The sequence below is a fragment of the Erinaceus europaeus genome, chromosome 1 (assembly GCF_950295315.1).
Source record: "Erinaceus europaeus chromosome 1, mEriEur2.1, whole genome shotgun sequence".
Classification (NCBI taxonomy): Eukaryota; Metazoa; Chordata; class Mammalia; order Eulipotyphla; family Erinaceidae; genus Erinaceus; species Erinaceus europaeus.
This window is the reverse complement of record NC_080162.1, coordinates 119,873,077-119,894,683: the sequence shown is the minus strand read 5'-3', so window position 1 is coordinate 119,894,683 and position 21,607 is coordinate 119,873,077. Positions and strand designations below refer to the sequence as shown.

General features: G+C 40.7%; 1 protein-coding gene across 3 annotated transcripts in view; it reads right to left on the bottom strand.

Annotated features, from left to right (window-relative positions):
• Positions 1 to 21,607, bottom strand: part of ATAD2 (ATPase family AAA domain containing 2) — a 94,860-nt gene that overhangs the window by 34,635 nt on the left and 38,618 nt on the right. For all 3 annotated transcript variants that reach the window (XM_060195474.1, XM_060195467.1, XM_060195481.1), the window contains exons 9-13: positions 19,976 to 20,080; positions 12,819 to 12,927; positions 11,390 to 11,505; positions 5,718 to 5,892; positions 4,363 to 4,451 (exon numbers count right to left, since the gene is read on the bottom strand). In XM_060195474.1, coding sequence (XP_060051457.1) covers positions 4,363 to 4,451; positions 5,718 to 5,892; positions 11,390 to 11,505; positions 12,819 to 12,927; positions 19,976 to 20,080 — 594 coding nt within the window. The remainder of the gene's footprint in view (positions 1 to 4,362; positions 4,452 to 5,717; positions 5,893 to 11,389; positions 11,506 to 12,818; positions 12,928 to 19,975; positions 20,081 to 21,607) is intronic.

Below are 21,607 nucleotides of genomic sequence, written 5' to 3'. Positions count from 1 at the left end.
GCTGGGCGGTAGCACAGTGGGTTAAGCGCATGTGGTGCAACGCGCAAGGACCTACCTGCATAAGGATCCCAGTTCGAGCTCTGGCTCCCCACCAGCAGGGGGATCACTTCATAAACAGTGAAGCAGGTCTGCAGGTATTTATCTTTCTCTCCCCCTCTCTGTCTTTCCCTTCTCTCTCGATTTCTCTCTGTCCTATCCAACAACAGCAACAACAACAATGATGAACAACAAGGGTGGAGCAGCAGCAGATCTGTTTCTCTCCTCGCCTCTCCTCTCCCGGATCAACTAGGAATACCAAAGGAGATCACCTGGGACCAAAACAAGACAGGACTAGAACAACTTCAGGAACCCACTAAATCACCGGTGACTGCAAACACGTGTGGCTGGTGACAGAGAGAAGCCTAAGGAGAGATTAAGTGGCTGGTAAGTCTGGCAGTTTATCAGAGACACCACCTCCAGTCTGTTCCACCAACAAGGTGACGGCTGAAGGGAGGAGAGGACTCCCCGGAGACTCACCAAGTACAACTCTGAGTCTCCAATGCTACTGCCCTCAGAATCTGGAGCAGTTGCAGGGAGGGACACCAGGGGACAGAAATCTAACCAGGAAAACTCAGGAGAAGACCTAAACCTCGGTGGCATATGGGGGGGTGGGGCTGTGAAAGTCTCTTTGCATAACCACTGGACTATCTCTGCCACACCCTGCCTTACCTCTTTTCCAACAAATGGTGTTGGAAAAAATGGGTTGAAACATGCAGAAGAATGAAACTGAACCACTATATTTCACCAAATACAAAAGTAAATTCCAAGTGGATCAAGGACTTGGATGTTAGAACACAAACTATCAGATACTTAGAAGAAAATATTGACAGAACTCTTTTCCACATACATTTTAAAGACATCTTCAATGAAATGAATCCAACTACAAACAAGACTAAGACAAGCATAAACCTATGCGACTACATCAAATTAAAAAGCTTCTGCATAGCTACAGAAACTACCCAAAACCAAGAGACCCCTCACAGAATGGGAGAAGATCTTTATATGCCATACATCAGACAAGAGGCTAATAACCAGAATCTATAAAGAGCTTGCCAAACTCAACAAGACAACAAATAACCCCATCCAAAAATGGGGGGAGGACATGGACAGAATATTCACCATGGAAGAGATTCAAAAGGCCAAGAAACACATGAAAAAATGCTCCAAGTCTCTGATTGTCAGAGAAATGCAAATAAAGACAACAATGAGATACCACTTCACTCCTGTGAGAATGTCATACATCAGAAAAGGTAACAGTAGCAAATGCTGTAGAGGTTATGGGGTCAAAGGAACCCTCCTACACTGCTGGTGGGAATGTCAATTGGTCCAAGCTCTGTGGAGAACAGTCTGGAGAACTCTCAGAAGGCTAGAAATGGACCTACCCTATGAGCCTGCAATTCCTCTCCTAGGGATATATCCTAAGGAACCCAACACACCCATCCAAAAAGATCTGTATACACATATGTTCTTAGCAGCACAATTTGTAATAGCCAAAGCCTGGAAGCAACCCAGGTGTCCAACAACAGATGAGTGGCTGAGCAAGTTGTGAGATATACACACAATGCAATACTACTCAGCTATAAAAAACGGTGACTTCACTGTTTTCAGCCAATCTTGGACGGACCTTGAAAAATTCATGTTAAGTGAAATAAGTCAGAAACAGAAGGATGAATATAGGATGATCTCACTCTCAGGCAGAAGTTGAAAAACAAGATCAGAAGAGAAAACACAAGCAGAACCTGAACTGGAGTTGGAATACTGCACCAAAGTAAAAGAATCTGGGTTTATGGGGGGAGGGTCGGTAGAACATAGGTCCAAAAAAGGATGATAAAGGACCTAGTGGGGGTTGTATTGCTATATAGAAAACTGGCAAATGTTATGCATGTAGAAACTATTGTATTTACTGTCAAATGTAAAACATTAATTCCCCAATAAAGAAATTAAAAAATAAAAAATAAAAAGCTTCAGGGGTCGGGTGGTGGTGCAGTAGGTTAAGCGCAGGTGGCTCAAAGTGCAGGGACCAGGATGACAGAGGACGTAGAGGGGGTTGTATTGTTATATGGAAAACTGGGAAATATTATTCATGTACAAACTATTATATTTACTGTTGAATGTAAAACATTAATTCCCCAATAAAGAAATTTAAAAAAAAAGGGCAACAATAGGGAAAAAATAGCCTCAGGAGCAGTGGATTCGTAGTGCTGGCACCGAGCCCAACAATAACCCTGGAAGGAAAAATAAATAAAATAAGAAAATAAATACCAACATGGCACTGACTAGGTATGGCAAATAGTGTTCTTTTTACCTCTAAGGTTATCACTGGGGCTTGGTGCCAGCACTAGGAATCTACTGCTCCCAGTGGCTATTTGTTTTCATTTTATTGGATAGGACAGAGAGAAACTGAGAGATGGAAGGGAAACAGAAAGAGACTGCAGACTTGCTTCACCACTTACAATGCGTTCCCCCTGCTGGTGGAGAGCTAGGGGCTCAAACCTGGGGCCTTCAGCTTAGTACTATGTGAACATAATGGGGTCAGTCACCACCCAGCCCTTGCATATAGTATTTTAAAAATTATGGGGCTGGGTGGTGGTGTGCCTAGCTGAATACACATCTTACAAGGCACAAGGACTCAGGTTTGAACCCCCAACCCTAACTGTATGGGGAAAGCTTTTCGAGTGGTTGAAGCAGGGCTGCAGTATCTGTCTCTCTTCTTCTCTATCTCCCCCCTTCCCCTTGATTTCTGACGGTCTCCAATAAAGAAATAAATATAATAAAAAAATTAAAAGAAGAAAATTTCAAAAAAATTACTTAAGTCATGGGCCCCTAGGAACATACCTAAAATAGACTTCCTCACTTCTTTCTACCTTAAGATCCCTATTCTCAGCTGTGCTATTACTATTTTTTGTTCCTGTTTATTAAACATTTTGTTCTCCTTTGTATTTTGCCACCAAGTTGTAGATACTATGATGATTCTATCCTGCCTCCCTGGGCAATGCTATAGTGTCTCTCTCCTCCCTCCCACTCTATAAAGAATTGGCACCTCAGGAGTTGGGCGGTAGTGCAGCAGGTTAAGCGCATGTGGTGCAAAGCGCAAGGACCTGCGTAAGGATCTTGATTCAAGCCCCCAGCTCCCCACCTGCAGGGGAGTGGCTTCACAGGCAGTGGGTGAAGCAGGTCTGCAGGTGTCTATCTTTCTCTCCCCCATCTGTCTTTCCCTCCTCTCTCCATTTCTCTCCTATCCAACTACAACGACAACAATAATAACTAGAACAATAAAACAAGGGCAACAAGAGGGAAAATAAATAAATATTAAAAAAAAAAGAATTGGCACCTCACACAATTACTTATCTGCACTATCCTATATCATTACTAACAAGAAAAACAGTTTAATACACTAATTCCCAAAAGAGTTTAACAAAACAACTTAATTACTCTGCCAATATTAAATCTTGGTTAAAAAAAAAAACTTGCACACTAAAATTATCTTAAAATATATTTCAGCAGCCTGGGAAGTCTTGTAGCAAGTGGACAGTGTTGGACTACTAAGCACAAGGCCATGTGCTTACTCGAGCAGAGAGAGGAGAGAGAGGGAGAGACATCACAACACCAAAGGTCCTATCCATGTGAGCTCAAACATGTATGTATGGCAAAGCAAGTACCCTTTCAGGTGAGCTATATTTCCAGTCCTTAACTGGAGTTTAAGAAAGATGAAACCTGGGGGTGGGCAGTGGCATAATAGTATGAAGTGCAAGGACCCACACACAAGCGGTAAAGCTGGTCTGCAGGTATCTGTCTGTCACTCTCCCTCTCTATCTTCCTTTCCCCCCTTAATTTCTCACTCTATCAAAAAACAAACAAACAAACAAACAAACAGCCCAGGAACAGTGGATTCCTAGTGTAGGCACCTAGCCCCAGCAATAACCTTGTAGGCAAAAAAAAAAAGACAAATCTACTTGTCAACTCTAGGCCAGCTTCCTCACTACAATAATAGGCTGGAGAAAAAAAGCAACAACTGTCTGCACTTTTCTGTGACTGGACACTCAGTTACACTTCCCACCATAATCCCATTCTTACCATTTGCTTACCTCACTGGCTACTCCAGAGTTAAGTTTGTATCATGAGTTAAACACAGTGCTTGAAAACATTCTGCCACCCAAAACAGGTTCACTTCTTTCTGTACTACGTATTAGGATTCTACTCCCCCAAAATGAAAACCACTGGTTTGTAAAGTTTCTTTTACCATTGAACAAACACTTTAGCCTTCACATACCACCAATACAGCTCACAACACAGGAAGACAGAGTATCATTAAGTAAGTTTTACCTGTGAATTTGATCCTGCCTGCTTGATCGTACTGGAGCCAGGCCATCAATTTCATCAAAGAAAATTATTGATGGGCGCATCTGGTAAGCCTAAAAGCAGGCCCAGGAGTTGCACATCATCATAAAAACTTCAAGTATGCTAACTTATAAACCACTTGAATATATTTTCATTTCTACTTATTTCAACAATTTACTTCTGAAACTAAATGTAAATTCAAGAGTTCAGTGTAAAGAGCACAAAACCTGCATGCTTAAAGACTTAAGGCTCAAGTTCTGGCACTGCCATAGGTCAGAGCTGAGTGATGCTCTGTCTTCTCTCTCATGGAAATGAATCCCTTCATCTGTTTTAAACTGTCTAAACAATTCAGACTAAAACAGTTGAATTTGCATTTTAAGCTGCAAATATATAATATATATCCCACTGGTTTATATACTTTATATTTCATAGTTATCATTATTGAAACATACCAAAAAAAAAAAACTGCAGAGACAAGAGTAACAACCATGGGAAACATTTAGTAAGATGATATAGTTAAAAGAAAAAACTCTCAGTAAACTTCAAATAGAGAAACCCACTGAGTTCCAGAGGTTTATAAGTGCTCAAAGCAATACACCTCAGTAGGTCAGGATGTCTCATTTCACAGTATCTTACCAATAACAATATGAGATATGAAATCTACATCCACTCAGTAGAACCATTCTTAAACTGGTATGAGACATAACTAGCAACTACTAGTTCTTTAAGTATGAAACTATCACTTTCTTTTGATGTATCAGACTTAAAACTCCAAATAATTTAGATCCAATTATACCTTTCTCTTCTTACTATAAAATCATTCATTATAAGCCAGTGTTATCTGGATATTCAAAACGATCTAAAAAGATTGCAGGAGGCTGGTTAGGGGCTCACCCAGTGGGTAGCTTACCTGTTATTGTGTACATATTATCATGTGTGAGAAGCTGGCATTGAGCCCTGGACCAACACAAGGGGGAAGCAATGCTATAGTATCTCTCTCCTCCTTCCCACTCTATAAAGAAAAAGGAAGGGCAGGAGGAGGCCACCGGGAATGCAGGCACTAAGCTCCAGCAATAAATTTGGAGCAATTAAAACCAAATTAAACGTAAGACCTACTTAACCCTTACACACAAGATGTACACTGATCAAATGTTTATTAAAAAAAATGTTTTATTTATTAATGAGAGAGATAGGGAGAGAAAGAACCAGATATCACTCTGGTATATGTGTTGCTGGGGATTGAACTCATGACCTCATGCTTAAGAGTCCAGCACCTTATCCACTGTGCAACCTCCCAGACCATGATCAAATGTTTCTATAGGCAAATTTCAATATCATACCTGATCAAACAGCAATCGTAGCTGTCTTTCAGATTCGCCTACCCATTTACTCAGACAGTCAGCACCTTTCCTCATGAAAAACGCCACTCTCTTATCTCCCTGACTGCATTCATTGGCAAGTGCTCTAGCAACCAGTGTTTTCCCCGTTCCAGGTGGACCATAAAACAAACAACCTCTGAAAGAGAATAAGCATTAATGTGGCACAATATTTAGAAAGCTAGAAAACAGCTGAGTGTAATTAATTTGTGAATTAAAAGCAAAAACTGTAATATTAGCTGACATACTATAACGTGAATACTGAAATTATAAAATCAATGTTAAATTAACAAAAAATCTTTTATCAAAATGTATTTCATTTACCACGCTTGTAGAAATAACATGCTTTTATTTAAAAGATTGTTTGATAATTTACATTTATAACACATTAGGGAATGTGCTTTTTAACTGTCTTTTTTTTAACCAGAGCACTGCTCAGATCTGGCTTATGGTGATGCGGGGAATTGAACCTGGGACTTTGGAGCCTCAGGCATGAGAGTCTGTTTGCATAACCATTATGCTATTTACCCCAGCCCTTAAATGTCTTTTTTAAAGGCAGAGTCAGAAGGGCAAAGAAAGAGAGAGACCTGCAGCTATCAAAAACAATGAACCCACCTTCTCTGACCCATCTTGGAGAGAGCTAGAAGAAATTATGTTAAGTGAACTAAGTCAGAAAGATAAAGATGAGTATGGGATGATCCCACTCATCAACAGAAGCTAAGAAGATCTGAAAGGGAAACTAAAAGCAGGACCTGATCAAATTGTAAGTAGGGCACCAAAGTAAAAACCCAGTGGTGAGGGGTAGACATGCAGCTTCCTGGGCCAGTGGGGGGTGGGAGTGGGCGGGAGGGATGGGTCACAGTCCTTTGGTGGTGGGAATGGTGTTTATGTACACTCCTAGCAAAATGTAGACATATAAATCAGTAGTTAATTAATATGAGAGGGGGAAAATCGATTGTATGTCTCAAAGTTTCTCAAAAGACAAACTGAATCTTTTTAATATATAGGCTATGTATTTGATATGTGGACTCTCTCAAAAGCCTAGACCAAGTAGATTAGAAGCATCCAATAGCACAGCTATATACAAGATACTGGATACTGTACAGCAAACCATAACAAAGGGCCTTTTCAAAGTTAACCCAATTAACAAATAATGTGATGATAACATTAACTATTGATTGTCTTTTTGAACCCTAAGACAGCAGGAACCTCACATCTCCACTATAGAGCCCCTACTTCCCCCAGTCCTGGAACCCTTGGATAGGGCCCACTTTCCCGTATGCCTCTCCCAATCCAAACCAAATAATATTGCATCTGCCGATCACAACCTAACCAACGCAACGATTGCCACCTCAACATGCTTCACCTCAGACTGTGTCCAGAGACTTCACGTGTGGAATGACAACCCTTCAGCTTCATTACTCGGGTGAGACCTTTCCTTTTATAGTACACTCTAATTTCATCTCAGGTAGTTCACTTTCTAACAAAGTCCCATAACCTAGATATACACCAGTTTCTGTGAGAGAGAGCTTATGTGCACACGTATCCATAAAATACTGCAAAATATATACCTGAAAGCAGAAGTACACTAGAGTTTGCAGTGAGTATCCCCCTAACACTTCCTCTCCACTATTCCAAGCTTGGGATCCATGATTGCTCAACAAATTGTTTGGCTTCATATGTTAACTCTCTTTTCAATCACCAGGTTCCAGATGCCACCAGGATGCTGGCCAGGCTTCCCTGGATTGAAGACCCCACCAATGTGTCCTGGAGCTCAGCTTCCCCAGAGACACACCTTACTAGGGAAAGAGAGAGGCAGACTGGGAGTATGGACCGACCAGTCAACGCCCATGTTCAGCGGGGAAGCAATTACAGAAGCCAGACCTTCTACCTTCTGCAACCCTCAACGACCCTGGGTCCATGCTCCCAGAGGGCTAGAGAATGGGAAAGCTATCATGGGAGGGGGTGGGTTATGGGGATTGGGTGGTGGGAATTGTGTGGAGTTGTACCCCTCCTACCTTATGTTTTTGTTCATTAATCCTTTCTTAATAAAAAATTTAAAAAAAAAAAAAGAGCGAGACCACAGCATTGAAGGAGGCTGGGCTTGAACCTGGGTTGCACATGGCAAAGCAGCACACTATCCAAATCAACTATTTCACCAGCCCAAGAACAGCTTTTTAAGAAAATGTGGCACTATTCCTGACAGTGTCTGAACTTTCTGTGGTGATAAATAGGATAACTGAATAAGTAATAGCTGGATCTCATACCCACAATTCCTTCTTGGCTTAAAGACAAAAGATTCTGCTGCCAAACAGTGTTGACGGGCTCCTTGGCTATTCTGGAAAGATTTTCCTGTAGCAAGACTGCAGATATTTAAGCCAAACTAGAAACTGAGACACACCATCTCATTTGGTGGTTGTTTTCTTCCAACATATTTTTTCAGACTCCTGAAGAATTCCACACCATAGTTCAAACTATTCTTTCAAAATGACATATTTGCCTGAATGTATAATTTTTTCTAACTTTTAAAGAGAGAGTAAATAAATAAATAAAGGTACCAGGGACTGGGCAGTGGGACACATGATTGAGCACATCTGTTACAATATGCAGGGAACTAGGTTTGACCCCCATCCCCCACCTGCAGGGGATAAGCTTCATGAGCATTACAACAGTGCTGAAAGTGTTTCTCTATTTCCCCCTTCACTCTCAATTTCTTTGTCCTATCGAATAAAAGAGGGAGAAAAAAAAAAAAAGAAAGAAAATGTGGCTCTAAGAATCCAGGAGATATCACACCCAGTAGAGCATACAGACTACTATGTACAAGGACTCAGGTTCAAGTCCCCAGTACCCATCTGTAAGGGGGAAATGAATGTTAAGAGCACAGAGTTGCAGCTGTTTCTCTTTTTCTTTCCCTATCGTCCCCTTCCCCCTCAAAATTCGTCTCTACCAAAAATAGGGAAGTGGGGGAAGGCTTCCAGGATCAGTGGATTCATTATGCAGGTACTGAGTACCAGGAAAGTGTGGCTCTAGGAATTGTACCAAGGTTCCCAAACATAAGGCACATTCTCTACCACCAAGCCACCTTTCCTGTCCACTAGTTTCATTTTATGGTGACAGAGATCATGTTCTGCTATCCATGGATCTCCTTCTGTTTTCTTGTTGGTCTCTAATGTGGAGCAGGGTTCTATCACTGAGTCATCTCCCTGGCCCAGGAATAACAGATTTCACTCAGAAATGTTTACTTTCAGTGGCATTAACATAATACTGGGTAGAGTGTGTCTTGTCATGTGTGTATCCAGGCTTAATCCCCACACGTAAAAACAAAAATTTCCCGGAAATGTAGAAGGCATTTCATGTAAGGTCGTGAAATTGTGAGGACATGGTTGAGCTTGGCAGGGTTTGACTTGAAGGAACATCCATCTTGTCAGTCTCTCTCTCTACCGAGAGGTTGAGCAAGAAGGGACAAACTTCCTCAAGGTTTGCCTCATCTTATCAGACTCCCTGCCTCACAAAGCACCCTGCATTCCTGATACTATAGCCTGCTCCCTTATTATCTGCATAATTATTGTTTTGCCTGAAAGATCCCCAACCATTCCATTCCTTTGATCTATCTTCTTTCTCCACCCCTTTCCAAACCACGTCAAGCCATTTCCGTTTCCGACTTGCCACTTCCAGGTCCAACTCTTAAAAGTCTTGGCTCTCTGATCAATAAAGAATTCAATCGCTTCGCCACCATGAGCTCTGTTCCTGGGTCATCTCTCTCGTGTCATTGAGTGAATAGCAGCCCAGGCTGGCTCCGGTCACGTTCTCTCCAACCCAGAAAGTATGTACCCGAGAAGAGGCACCCCCATGCTAGCCCGGCAATGTAACATAGGCAGGAGGGGGTAAGGTACTGAGTAGAGCACACATGTTACCATGCACATGGACCTGGGATCAAGCTGCAGTTAGTTGCAGGGGGAAGCAATGCTGCAGGTGTCTCTCCTTCTCACTCTCACCATATATATTTTAAAAACCAGTAGGAATGGTGGAGTCATCACGTAAGCACTGTGCCCCAGTGATTGTATTGGTGGCAAAACACAAACAAGCAAAAACAGATATCTTAACATTAAAAGATAAATTACAAAGGTATAGCACAAGGGGAGGAGATACATTAATTGAAGGTGAGGTTACATTTGCAAAAAGAAAAGACAATTACAAACCCTCATGCATTCTTCCTCAATGTTCTCCACTGAAACAAAGCGCTATGGCTGAGATGGGTCAATGGATGGTGCAGTCTTAGCCTGCCTGAGGCCCTATGTCTGATGACCAGTATCATAGGGGAACACCATGGGCAGAACCAACAGGCCCCAGAACAGTGCAGTGCTTTAGTCTCCCTCTTCCCTCTCTCAAAGGGTATGGGATGAAAACCAGGCCAGTGGCTGCTCAGCAGTATCACGCACACACAACACCCAGGGTTTAATTCCCCAGTGATGCAGAAAAGTTAAGAGACGAAGACAGTCTCAACAGACCCAGGAAGTTGATACCTAGATTCACTCTTTCTTCTTCTCTGTCCTTTTAAATTTATTGATTAATGAGAAAAGAGAACCAGAACATCATTCTGTGATACCTCCAGTTTGCATAACCCACTCCTTCACACACAGATAAAAGAGAGCCTTTGATGGTGTGGGAAGTGGTTGTGCATAAAGTGTTAGACCCTCAAACATGAGGTCTTGAGTTTAATCTCTGGTAGAGATTGTACCAGAGTGATGACTGGTTCTTTCTCTGTCGCTTTAAATAGTTAATAAAGTAGAGCTGTGGCTGTGGCTCAGTAGGAGAATATGTACTTTACCTGTTGTGTGAGGCTCTGGGTTTGCTTCTGGCACCCCATTAAAAAAGAAAGCAAATGCTTAAACCACCCAGGGTTGTGCAGTGACAAGCACAGCAAATTACTGTGGACTTAAAAATTTTCAGGGCTGGGGACTGGGTGGTGAGGCACCTAGTTGAGCACACACATTACAGTGCACAGGGTCCTGGGTTCAAGCCCCCAGTCCCCACCTGCAGGTGGCGAAGCAGTACTGCAGGTGTCTCTCTGTGTCTCACTTTCTCTCCCTTCCCTCCCAATTTTTCTGTCTCTATCCAATAAATATTTAACAAATGTCAAAGCATTGTTTTAAAAAATACAGAGCTTGGAGAACATAGAACATATGCCTTCTGTGAGTGAGGTCTATGGGAGGACCATGAACAGCACCAGTGGGAAGCACAATGTGTGGTAGAGTGTTGCTATGGTCTTTCTTCACCTGCCTTCTTTTAAAACATACAAGAGTCAGAAAAAAGGGGGGAGGGTGCATATGAGAGAAGCTCTGGCTCATTCTCTGACAATGCATTAAAAGAAAAAAAAAAAAACTGGAGCCAAAAAAATACATGGATAGTGTAATGCTTTGCTAGAATTACAACTCAGGTTTGAGACAGCCCCCCTCCCCCCAATACTAGAGGAAGCTTAGGTGTCTTTTACTCTCTCTCTCTCTGCCTCCCTTGCAGTGAAACCCTGGAGACCTGGAGATAAACAAAATAAAATGTTTATTCAACAGAGAAGCAACATTTTCTAAATAACATATTAGTGCAGATTTTAGCTAAAATAAAATATATAATTAGATTACCTTGGAGGCTGAATTTTGAACTTTTCAAAGACCTCTGGGTAAAGTAATGGAAATACCACCATTTCTTTTAGAGCTGCAATATGATTAGATAAGCCACCAACACTATCAAAGCGTACCTGGTAACAGAAGGGAAACATTGACATTTTTGGGTTTTGACTATAAATTAAAATGTCACTCTAACCCCAAGTTGTATCAAACCCACACAGTCAACTGAGTAGCAAGTAGCATCTTAGCTGAGTTTGAAGATTTACTAAGATAAATGTCTGAAAAGGTTTTTAATATCTTAAAAACATGACATAACCTTCCAGCCCACCAGGTTTGGAAATACTGAGCTGTTCTGTAAAGTATGCATTTTAAGAGGCTTTCAATAAAATTATTTTCTGTACAAAACACACACACACAAAACCAACTTGGTTTCATTTTGAACTTCAAAACTAGATTAAAACTGCAGGGGGATAGCTTCACAAGTGATGAAGCAGGGCTACAGGTGTCTCTCTATCCCCCCTCCCTTCTCAATTTCTCTGTCTCTATCCAATAATAAATAAAAATATTCAAAAAGAAAACTAAGGGAAGGAAATTTGAATAAGGGTTATGCAAAAAGATTTTCATGCTTCAAAGTCTATCAAAGGCTTCAAAGTCTATCAGGTTCAATTTCTAGCAATAGCATAAACCAGAAATGAACAATATTGTGGTAAAACAAAAAACAAAGGCACACACTAGAAGATTGTTCACACAGTGGAATGAATCCATGCCCTGCTGTGTGAGCTCCTGGGCTAGAGCTTTTGAACTACACTATAACACTGTGGATAGAAAAGTTATTCAGGGGCCAGGTGGTGGCGCATCTGACTGAACAAACACGCTATAGTGTGCAAGGATCCCAGTTCAAGTTTCATGAGTGGTGTCTCTCTCCTTTTCACTTTCCTCTCAATTTCTCTCGCTCTATACAAAATAATCAAATAAAAAAATATTAGAAAATAAAGAGGAGGAACAAGTTGGGGTGGGGAGCTATCCATAGTGAGGACAGACACTATGGTGTCTCTTTATTCTTCAGAGAAAGAATGACAAATATGGACAGAGAAAGCTCCTCAGTGGTGGTACTAAGCATATCCAAGGCTCTGAATTCATAGTCAGCATCTAACAAATAAACAATAAGTTAAAGAACAGGGACTAGAGAGTACACTGACTAGGGCATGTGCTTGTCCTGAATGCAGTCCAGGTTCAAGCTCCAGCCCCACAACACATGTGCCACAGCACATGGGGAAGCTTTGAGCTGTGGTTATCTTTCTCTCTGAAGGAAGTCAGAAAGAAATCTCTCTCAATGAAACTCTGAATGAAACCATGCATACGTGAGACCATGGCAACACACACATACACACCAACCAAAGGAACAGGAATATAGATCAAGCACACATTTCAAGAGAGTACTTACTGAAGAATCGAGTTGCATTGGATCAACATCGGCAAGGCTTGCTCCAATTTTTATTCGATCTTTATAAATTCCTTTTAGTTCATCTTTCCGAAAATTTAGAGGAAGGCATCTATTTAAAAAGGAAAAAAAATTTAAGAGATCAAATTCCTCCATTGGAATATTGCCATTAAAATTTAAAAAATAAATTTTCCCAATGGGGCCAACATGGCATACTAACACAAGGTCTGTGTACCTTTCCAAGTATCAATAGCCAAGACCACAATATGTGGAATAACACCGTAGAAACAAAAAGATCAGGGGTGGGAGTAGAGAGCATAATGGTCATGCAAAAAAGTTATGCCTGAGGCTCCAAAGTCCCAGGTTCAATCCCCAGGACCATTATAAGCCAGAGCTGAGCAGTGCTCTAGTAAAAAAAAAAAAAAAAAAAAACCAGAAAGATCTGTAGTCAGGCAGGGGGCTTGGGGTAGTAGTATAAGAAAAAGAAAAACTTTATCCCAGGAAGACATAAGCCCTTATCCTACAACAAACCACAAGCAGAAGAGATCTCTAACATACTGAACTCTAGCCTGGCGAGTGGGAGCACATTACTCTAGTGGCTACTGAGCACTAGCAATCAACTTTCAGGTCTCCCACTAAGTTCAAACACAGATAGTCCTGGGTCCAGGTTTTGCAGACTACCAGAGTAAGAAGACTAAAAACTCCAAATTCAACAGAACTATGTAAGCTTCCAAAAAAAAAAAAAAAAAAAAAAAAAACAAAGCCAAGGCCCTCAGGACACTCACCAAGGTACTAAAAGTTCAGTGAAAGAAAATTTCAGAAAAAGCATAAAATAGGTTCTAACACAAATGAGAGATAAATACAATAGCAGAACAAAAAAAAAATTTTCAACAGAGTTATCTACCAACAGAAAAACAGGTCAAGTGTTGAAATGGTGAGCTGGAGAGAAGAGGGGAGAGGAAGTTATCAAGAAAATCCATTAAAAAGAAAAAAAGATAAAAGCAATTCTAAAAGAATTATGAGAGTGGTCTGGGAAGTGGTGTAGTGGATAAAGTATTAGATTCTCAAGCAAGAGGTCCCGAGTTCAATCCCCAGCAGCACATGTACCAACCAGAGTGATATCTGGTTCTTTCTCTCCTTCTATCTTTCTCATTAATAAATAAATAAAATCTTAAATAAATTTAAAAAAAGAATTCTGAGGGGCTGAGTAGTGGCACCCCTGGTTAAATTACATTACAGTGGGCAAGGATCTGGGTTCAAGCCCCAGTCCCTACTTGCAGGGGAAAAGATTAACAAGAGGTGAAGAAGTGTCTGTCTCTCTCCCTCCCTCTATCTCCTTTTTTCCTCTAAATTTCTCTGTCCTATCCAATAAAATAAAGTTAAATAATAACAAGGGGCTTGGTAGTGGTAAACCCGGTTGAATGAACACACATGCTACATTGTACAAGGACCCAGGTTTGAGTTCTTGGTCCCCACCTGCAGGGGGAAAGCTTTGTGAGTGGTGAAAACAGTGCTGCAGGTGTCTCTCTCCCTATTTGTTCTTACATTCTCGATTTCTGGCTGTCTCTATTCAACAAATAAATAAAGTTTTCAAAAATAAATTATAAAAAAAGTAAGTTATGAGGTAGTATCAAAAGGAACAGCATTCATACCATAAGGGTGACAGAGGAGAGAAGAAAATGGAATAGGTTTTGTATTAGCAAAGAAGAAATATTAGTCAAGAATTTTCCCAAACTAAGGGGAGACCTTTAAATTTGGGAAACTAGCGAGAACTGCCCCCAACCCAAATTCAAACCTAAGCTTACCAAAGCAAGTAACTACAATGGGAACAATTAAAGGTTTCTAGAGAAAAACAAAGAGTCACTGATAAGGGAAATTCCATATGACTATTAGCTGATTTCTCAACTAGAAGTAATGGCTAGGAAGGACTGGTCAGATATTCAAAGTTTTAAATGGGCAGCACATCCACCGAAGAATATGTTATCCTGCTAGCTTATCAGTCAGGTTTGATGAGTGACTAAGAGTTTTTCATGGAACTAGTAGAGCTCTACAACTCAGTAATTCTTCTCCTGAGGATTTACCCAAAGGCAACAAAAACAGCTCTCATAGGAGATGTATGTATATCTATGTTAATAGCAGCATGATTTGTAATTCCAAGAACCTGGAAGCAATCCTGATCTCCCAAATGAGTGACTGACTACCTCTTGGATAGAACTTGAGGAGCATCATATTGAGATAAGCCAAAAAGAGAAAGACAAATACCAAGTGATCTCACTTATTAGCGGGACTTAATAAATAGGGACAGAGAAAACTGGTTGGACCACATGTATTGCACAAAAGTAAAGGACTCTGGGGAAAGAGGGTGAGGGAGGGAAGGAAGAAAAATCTTGGGGGCCTGGGATATATAATGAAACTGTATGCATATATCAATGATTACACCGTAAAGCACTGACCCACAATTAAAAAAGAAAAATCACACAACAACTATAGGAATGTGATAATTTCAGACAAAGAACAACTAACTAAAGGAAAATGATCATTACCACTAAAACAGTCCTACACAAAATACTAAAGGGTCTTGCATAAAATGAAAATGTAAAACAACCTCAGTCACAGAATATAAAAAAAAAAAGGAAAAAGAAGGGAGTCGGGTGGTAGCGCAGCGGGTTAAACAGATGACACAAATTGCAAGGACCGGAGTAAAGATCCAGGTTTAAGCCCCAAGCCCCTGGCTCCCCACCTGCAGCGGAATCACTTCACAGGTGGTGAAGCAGGTCTGCAGTTGTCTTATCTTTCTCTCCCCCTCCTCTCTCCATTTCTCTCTGTGCTATCCAATAACGACATCAATAACAACAATAATAATAACTACAACAATAAAACAAGGGCAACAAAAGGGAAAATAAATATTAAAATATTATTTAAAAATCTTTTTAAAAAGAAAGCAAGCAAAATCCGATGAAGATAAATATATGAACTAAAATTGCAAAACAGGTTACCAGAGTTCAGGTGGGAAGATTGGCTTGCAAGGGCAGAAGTGATCTAGAGACTTTTGGTGAAAGGGTATTGAACTTTGGTAGAGGGTGTGGTAAAGTAATGTACATTGAAGAATGTGAACTATCAATGTAATCATATAAAAATGTCACTTTTCAAGATCTTATGGCACCACAAAAAAGTTAGGGCAAATATTTCACATAGTATATTAAATATGCCTCACATATATTATCTACCAACTGGCAGACCTCACTTTAGTTTTAGGTGCTTTACATGTATAATCTGTTGAATTCTCACAAATTTTATGATAGGAATTACTATTTCTCCTATTTTAAAAGGAAACAAAGGCACAGAAAGGTTAACTATCATTTCCAGGGCCAGTACAAGCTAGTAAGTGGCAGAGTCAGGAATCAAATCAGAGGAGTGTATATTTGGACTTGCAATGACTTTACTATAATACCAAGTAGCAAAATATTTTGCATCCACCAGCATCTGCATCCATATCAATCTGTTCAAATAAGAATAATCATTAGTTTTCTAAGAACTTTCAAAAACAGTCATGACAGATTTTGAGTCTATCTAGGGGGCCAGGCGGTGGCACACCCAGTTAAGCACTTCTGGGTATGAGCCTCTGACTCCTCACCTATAAGGGGGAGCTTCACGAGTGGTGAAGCAGGTCTGCAGGTGTCTATCTTTCTCTCTCCCTCTCCCTCCTCTCTTGATTTCTGTCTCAGCCAGTAAAAAGGAAAAACTGGCCACCAGGGCAGTGGATTCATAGTGCTAGCACCGATCCACTGCGACAACTCTGGAGTTTCAAAAAAAAAAAAAAAAAGTATATCCACCATAACTTGCTCATTCCACAGCTGGAATATAAAAGAAAGAAAATCGAATACAAGTAAAATAACACCATGCTCAGTCAAGTTACAAGTCTTGCTAATCCCAAATTCCTTACACTTACACTGTAAAATCTAACTTAAGAGTGGGCTAGGGAGACAGAATGGTAATGCAAAAAGACTGAGGTAGCAAATGTCAGAGGTGAATGCCCAGTGCCACAGTAAACCAGAGCTGGGCAGTGCTGGGGGGCAGGGAGGATGGAACTAGGACAATTGTTACATTTTGCCTTTTTAGAAGGGCACATTTAAAATAATTTTTAAAATATATTTTATTTATTAATGAAAAAGGAGGAGAGAGAGAAAGAACCAGACATTATTCTGGTATGTGTGCTGCCGAGGATTGAACTCAGGACCTCATGCCTGAGAGTCCAATGCTTTATCCACTGCACCACCTCCTGGACCACTAAAATAATTTTAATAGAAATGCATATAATGTAAAATTCACAGGGTAAGATATACATCTCTATGAAAGAAGGCAAAGATGAAATGTAAGCCAGAAAGTAATTCTGGATTTTCTATTAGTCACACAAAATAGTGAATCTTAACTTTTCTGATATTATCAATTTCCACATACAGCAATATCTTTCACATTAATATATTTGACCTTTTTGGAGTATTAAATCCCTGAAATTCAAAGGTATATATTTTATAAGAATTTAAACTATTGTGGCCCAGGTAATAGAACAGTGGTAGAGCTTTAGACTTATAAGCCTATGGTCCAGAGTTCAATTCCTAGCACAGTGTAAACCAGAATGGTGCTCTAGCATCTCTCCTCAGTCTACTTCTTACAGAGTAAGTTAAATAGTAAACCTGAAAAAAGAACTTACTCATCTTCAGTTCAGACTGCCTCTTATTTCAAGTACTCAAAAATCTGCTACAAGTAGCTAGTGGGTACCACACTAAATAAGGTAGATCAAATATGAAAAAGGTAGATTTAGGACAGGGGCAGAATTTTCTTTTTCTCTTATTTATTTTACCTTTTGTTGCCCTTGTTTTTCATTGTTGTTGTAGTTATAGATGTCATTGTTATTGGATAGGACAGAGAGAAATGGAGAGAGAAGAGGAAGACAGAGATGGGGAGAGAAAGATAGACACCTGCAGACCTGCTTCACCACCTGTGAAGTGACTCCCTTGCAGGTGGGGAGCTGGAGGCTCGAACTGGGATCCTTATGCTGGTCCTTGCGCTTTGAGCCACGTGAGCTTAACCCGCTGCGCTACCACCCAACTCCCAGGGGCTGTATTTTCATGCCTGATCCTGGGAGGTTCCAGGTTTAACACTTGGCATCACCATAAACTAGAGCTGAGCAGTGCTCTAGTCTCTTGTTAATATGAATTAAAAAAATTTATCAATAATTTAGGATATGAAAAATAGGATACTAAATATGGTTGGTTTGCATGCCTTTTCAAATTGATTCACCAAACACCGTTTTTCACACTAAGAATAGTATGTTAATTGATACATTATCTTTTTTTTTAAAAAAAAAAGATTTTTAAAATTATTTATTTATTCCCTTTTGTTGTCCTTGTTTTATTGCTGTAGTTATTATTGTTGTTACTGATGTTGTTGCTAGGACAGAGAGAAATAGAGAGAGGAGGGGAAGACAGAGAGGGGGAGAAAAAGATAAGACACCTGCAGACCTGCTTCACTGCTTGTGAAGCAATTCCCCTGCAGGTGGGGAGCCAGGGGCTCGAACTGGGTTCTTTATGCCGGTCCTTGCGCTTTGTGCCACCTGTGTTTAGCCCACTGTGCTACCGCCCGACTGCCCATTGTTTCTTTTTAATTAAATTATTATTGGAGAAACAGAAAGGCATTGAGAAGGGAGGGGGAGATAAAGGAAAAGAGACAGAGAAACTTGCAGCCTTATTTCACCACTCATGAAGCTGTCCCCCTGCAGATGGGGACCAGGAACTTGAACCTGGGTCCTTGTGCACTGTAATGTTTGCCCTTAACTAGGTGCCCCACTGTTACTACATTGTCTATTCATATCTGCAAAACAGCAAGCATCGTTATCCTACGCAATGTCATATAACTACTGTGTAATTAAATGAGTTGCTTAGCATATGTAAACCTTCACAATAAAAGAAATAATGAAATAACCTTCAGTTTTCTTTTTCTTTTTTAATATTTTATTTATTTATTCCCTTTTTGTTCCCCTTTTTAAAATTTTATTATCTTTATTTATTGGATAGAGACAGCCAGAAATCGAGAGGGTAGGGATAGAGAGGGAGACACCTGTAGCCACGCTTCATCACTTGCAAAGCTTTCCCCCTGAAGGTGGGGACTGGGAGCTTGAAGCTGGGTCCTTGAGCATTGTAACATGTGTGCCCAAACAAGTGCGCCACCACCCGGCCCCGTCCTTGTTTTTTATTGTAGTTAATATTGTTGTTGTTATTGTTATTGATGTCGTTGTTAGATAGAACAGAGAGAAATGGAGAGAGATGGGGAAGACAGAGAGGGAGAGAGGAAGACAGACACTAGCTTTTCTGCTTGTGAAATGACTCCCCTGCAGGTGGGGAGCCGGGGTCTCAACTGGGATCCTTACAGCGGTCCTTGAGCTTTGTGCCACCTGCGCTTAACCCGCTGCACTACCGCTTGACTCCCTCTTTTTCTTTTTTTTAAAGATGTTATTTATTAATGAAAAAGATAGGAGGAGAGAGAGAAAGAACCATGTGCTGCCGGGGATTGAACTCAAGACCTCATGCTTGAGAGTCCAATGCTTTATCTATTGCACCACCTCCTGGACCACTTCAGATTTCTTTAAACGTTCTATAATAAAGAAATATTACTATATACAGAAAATATGTTTGAAATGAAAAAAGCTATTTTCTCAATTTAGTGTCAATTAAGTACCATTCTCCCTCAAGCTAGTGTTTGTCAAATACCAACTATGAAAACATATGGTCAGGTGGGGGTAAATAGCATAATGGTTATGCAAAGAGGCTCTCATGGTGAGGCTCCGCAGTCCCAGGTTCAATCCCCCGCACCACCATAAGCCAGAGCTGAGCAGTGCTCTGGTGTTTCTCTCTGTCTTTCTCTCTCTGCATCTCTCTCAAAAATAAAATAAATAAAAGACTTTAAAAAAAAAAAAGAAAACATATGGTCTAGCTACTTACTTATTAGGTTCAACTACAGATAGTTCATACAAGATGGAATTTAGATTTGTACATTAACAGCTGTATATATTAAAAAACTATCTGTATTTCTCATCATTTACAAAAAAAAAAAGTAAATAAATGCTGGTAGTGGTAGTATAAAAGCCTCAATATGACACATACCTGTTAATTGCTCTATTACGACTTCTTTTCCTTCTCCTCTCAAAGTGTTCATCTTCTGAAGAGGAAGAAGATGTAGAATCACTACTGTGGATAGCATGCCTTCGCCTTAAGAGGAAAACAGAAATCATGATCGAAGAAAGCAGGGGAAAGGGTAAGACACAAAAACCAGAAATACCCATGATCCTAAAAGGGTTATTATAAAATTACTACATTATGGGAGTCAGGTCGTAGCACAGCAGGTTAAGCGCAGGTGGCACAAAGCGCAAGGATCCTGGTTCGAGACCCCAGCTCCCCACCTGCAGGGGAGTTGCTTTACAAGCGGTGAAGCAGGTCTGCAGGTGTCTATCTTTCTCTCTCCCTCTCTGTCTTCCCCTCCTCTCTCCATTTCTCTCTGTCCTATCCAACAACAACAACAACAATAATAACTACAACAATAAAAAACAAGGGCAACAAGAGAATAAAAAAAAATATTACTACACTTTGCTAAACGAATCAAGTAAATGGTACTGGCTAGATCTTGTGAATGGAACAGAAGACTTGGGTAACAGAGGAAAAGAGAAGAGGCTAATTCACAAACTTGTAATTTACAAGTTAGTGAATTGGTTTTGATTGGTTTTGGCAGGATCCAAACCAATCACTTATTCTTTTTTGCCTCCGGTTGCTGGGGCTTAGTGCTGGCACTACGGAATCCACCACTTCTGGTGGCCTTTTTTTCCCCTTCTTCACTTTTGATAGGACAGAGAGAAATTGAGAGGGGAGGGGAGATAAGACACCTGCAGACCTGCTTTCACTGCTTTGAAGTGTTCCCCCGCAGGTGGGTTGTGGGGGGCTTGAACCCAGCTCCTTGTACGTAGTATGTAGTACTATGTGTGCGCCACATAACTGGGTGCGCCACCACCCAGCCCCCTAAATGAGTTATTCTCAAAGAGGAAAAAAAAAAAACGGAATCAAGAGCATATTAGAATCTTTGGGACTGCATTTTTTTTTCACTTTGATTGTTTTTTAAGTTTGCCGAGAGTGCTTCCCTGGGGCTTTGTACCTATATGACTCCATGGTCCAGTGGATTTGCTTTCCCAGGTAGAGAGATGGATGGCAGAGAAGGATGGCGAGAGACACACCATAGCACCATCTGTGAAGCTTCCACTTTTGCATGGTACACCCATGTCATGACTAGGGACTTACACATCGCAAAGTATGTGCTCTACTGAGTGAATCATATCCTGGCCCCAGGACTGCAACTTTAAAAACAATATCCCACATCATACTACATCAATTCTCATATTTGCCAAGGGAGTTATCTTTTGAAATGCCTAATAAAATGTAAAGGAAAATGAGAATTCTGATTAAGAAGGGCTGAAAGGGGGTGGGTGAACAGTGGCGTACCAGGTTAAATACACATAGTAAGAACGGTTAAAAAATGCTAGAAAGTGGAAGTCGGGCGGTAGCACAGCGAGCTAAGCACACATGGCATGAAGCTCAAGGACCGGCATAAAGATCCCAGTTCAAGCCCCTGCCTCCCCACCTGCAAAGGAGTCACTTCACAAGTAGTGAAGCAGGTCTGCAAGTGTCTATCTTTCTCTCTCCCTCTGTCTTCCCCTCCTCTCTCCATTTCTCTCTGTCCTGACAACGATG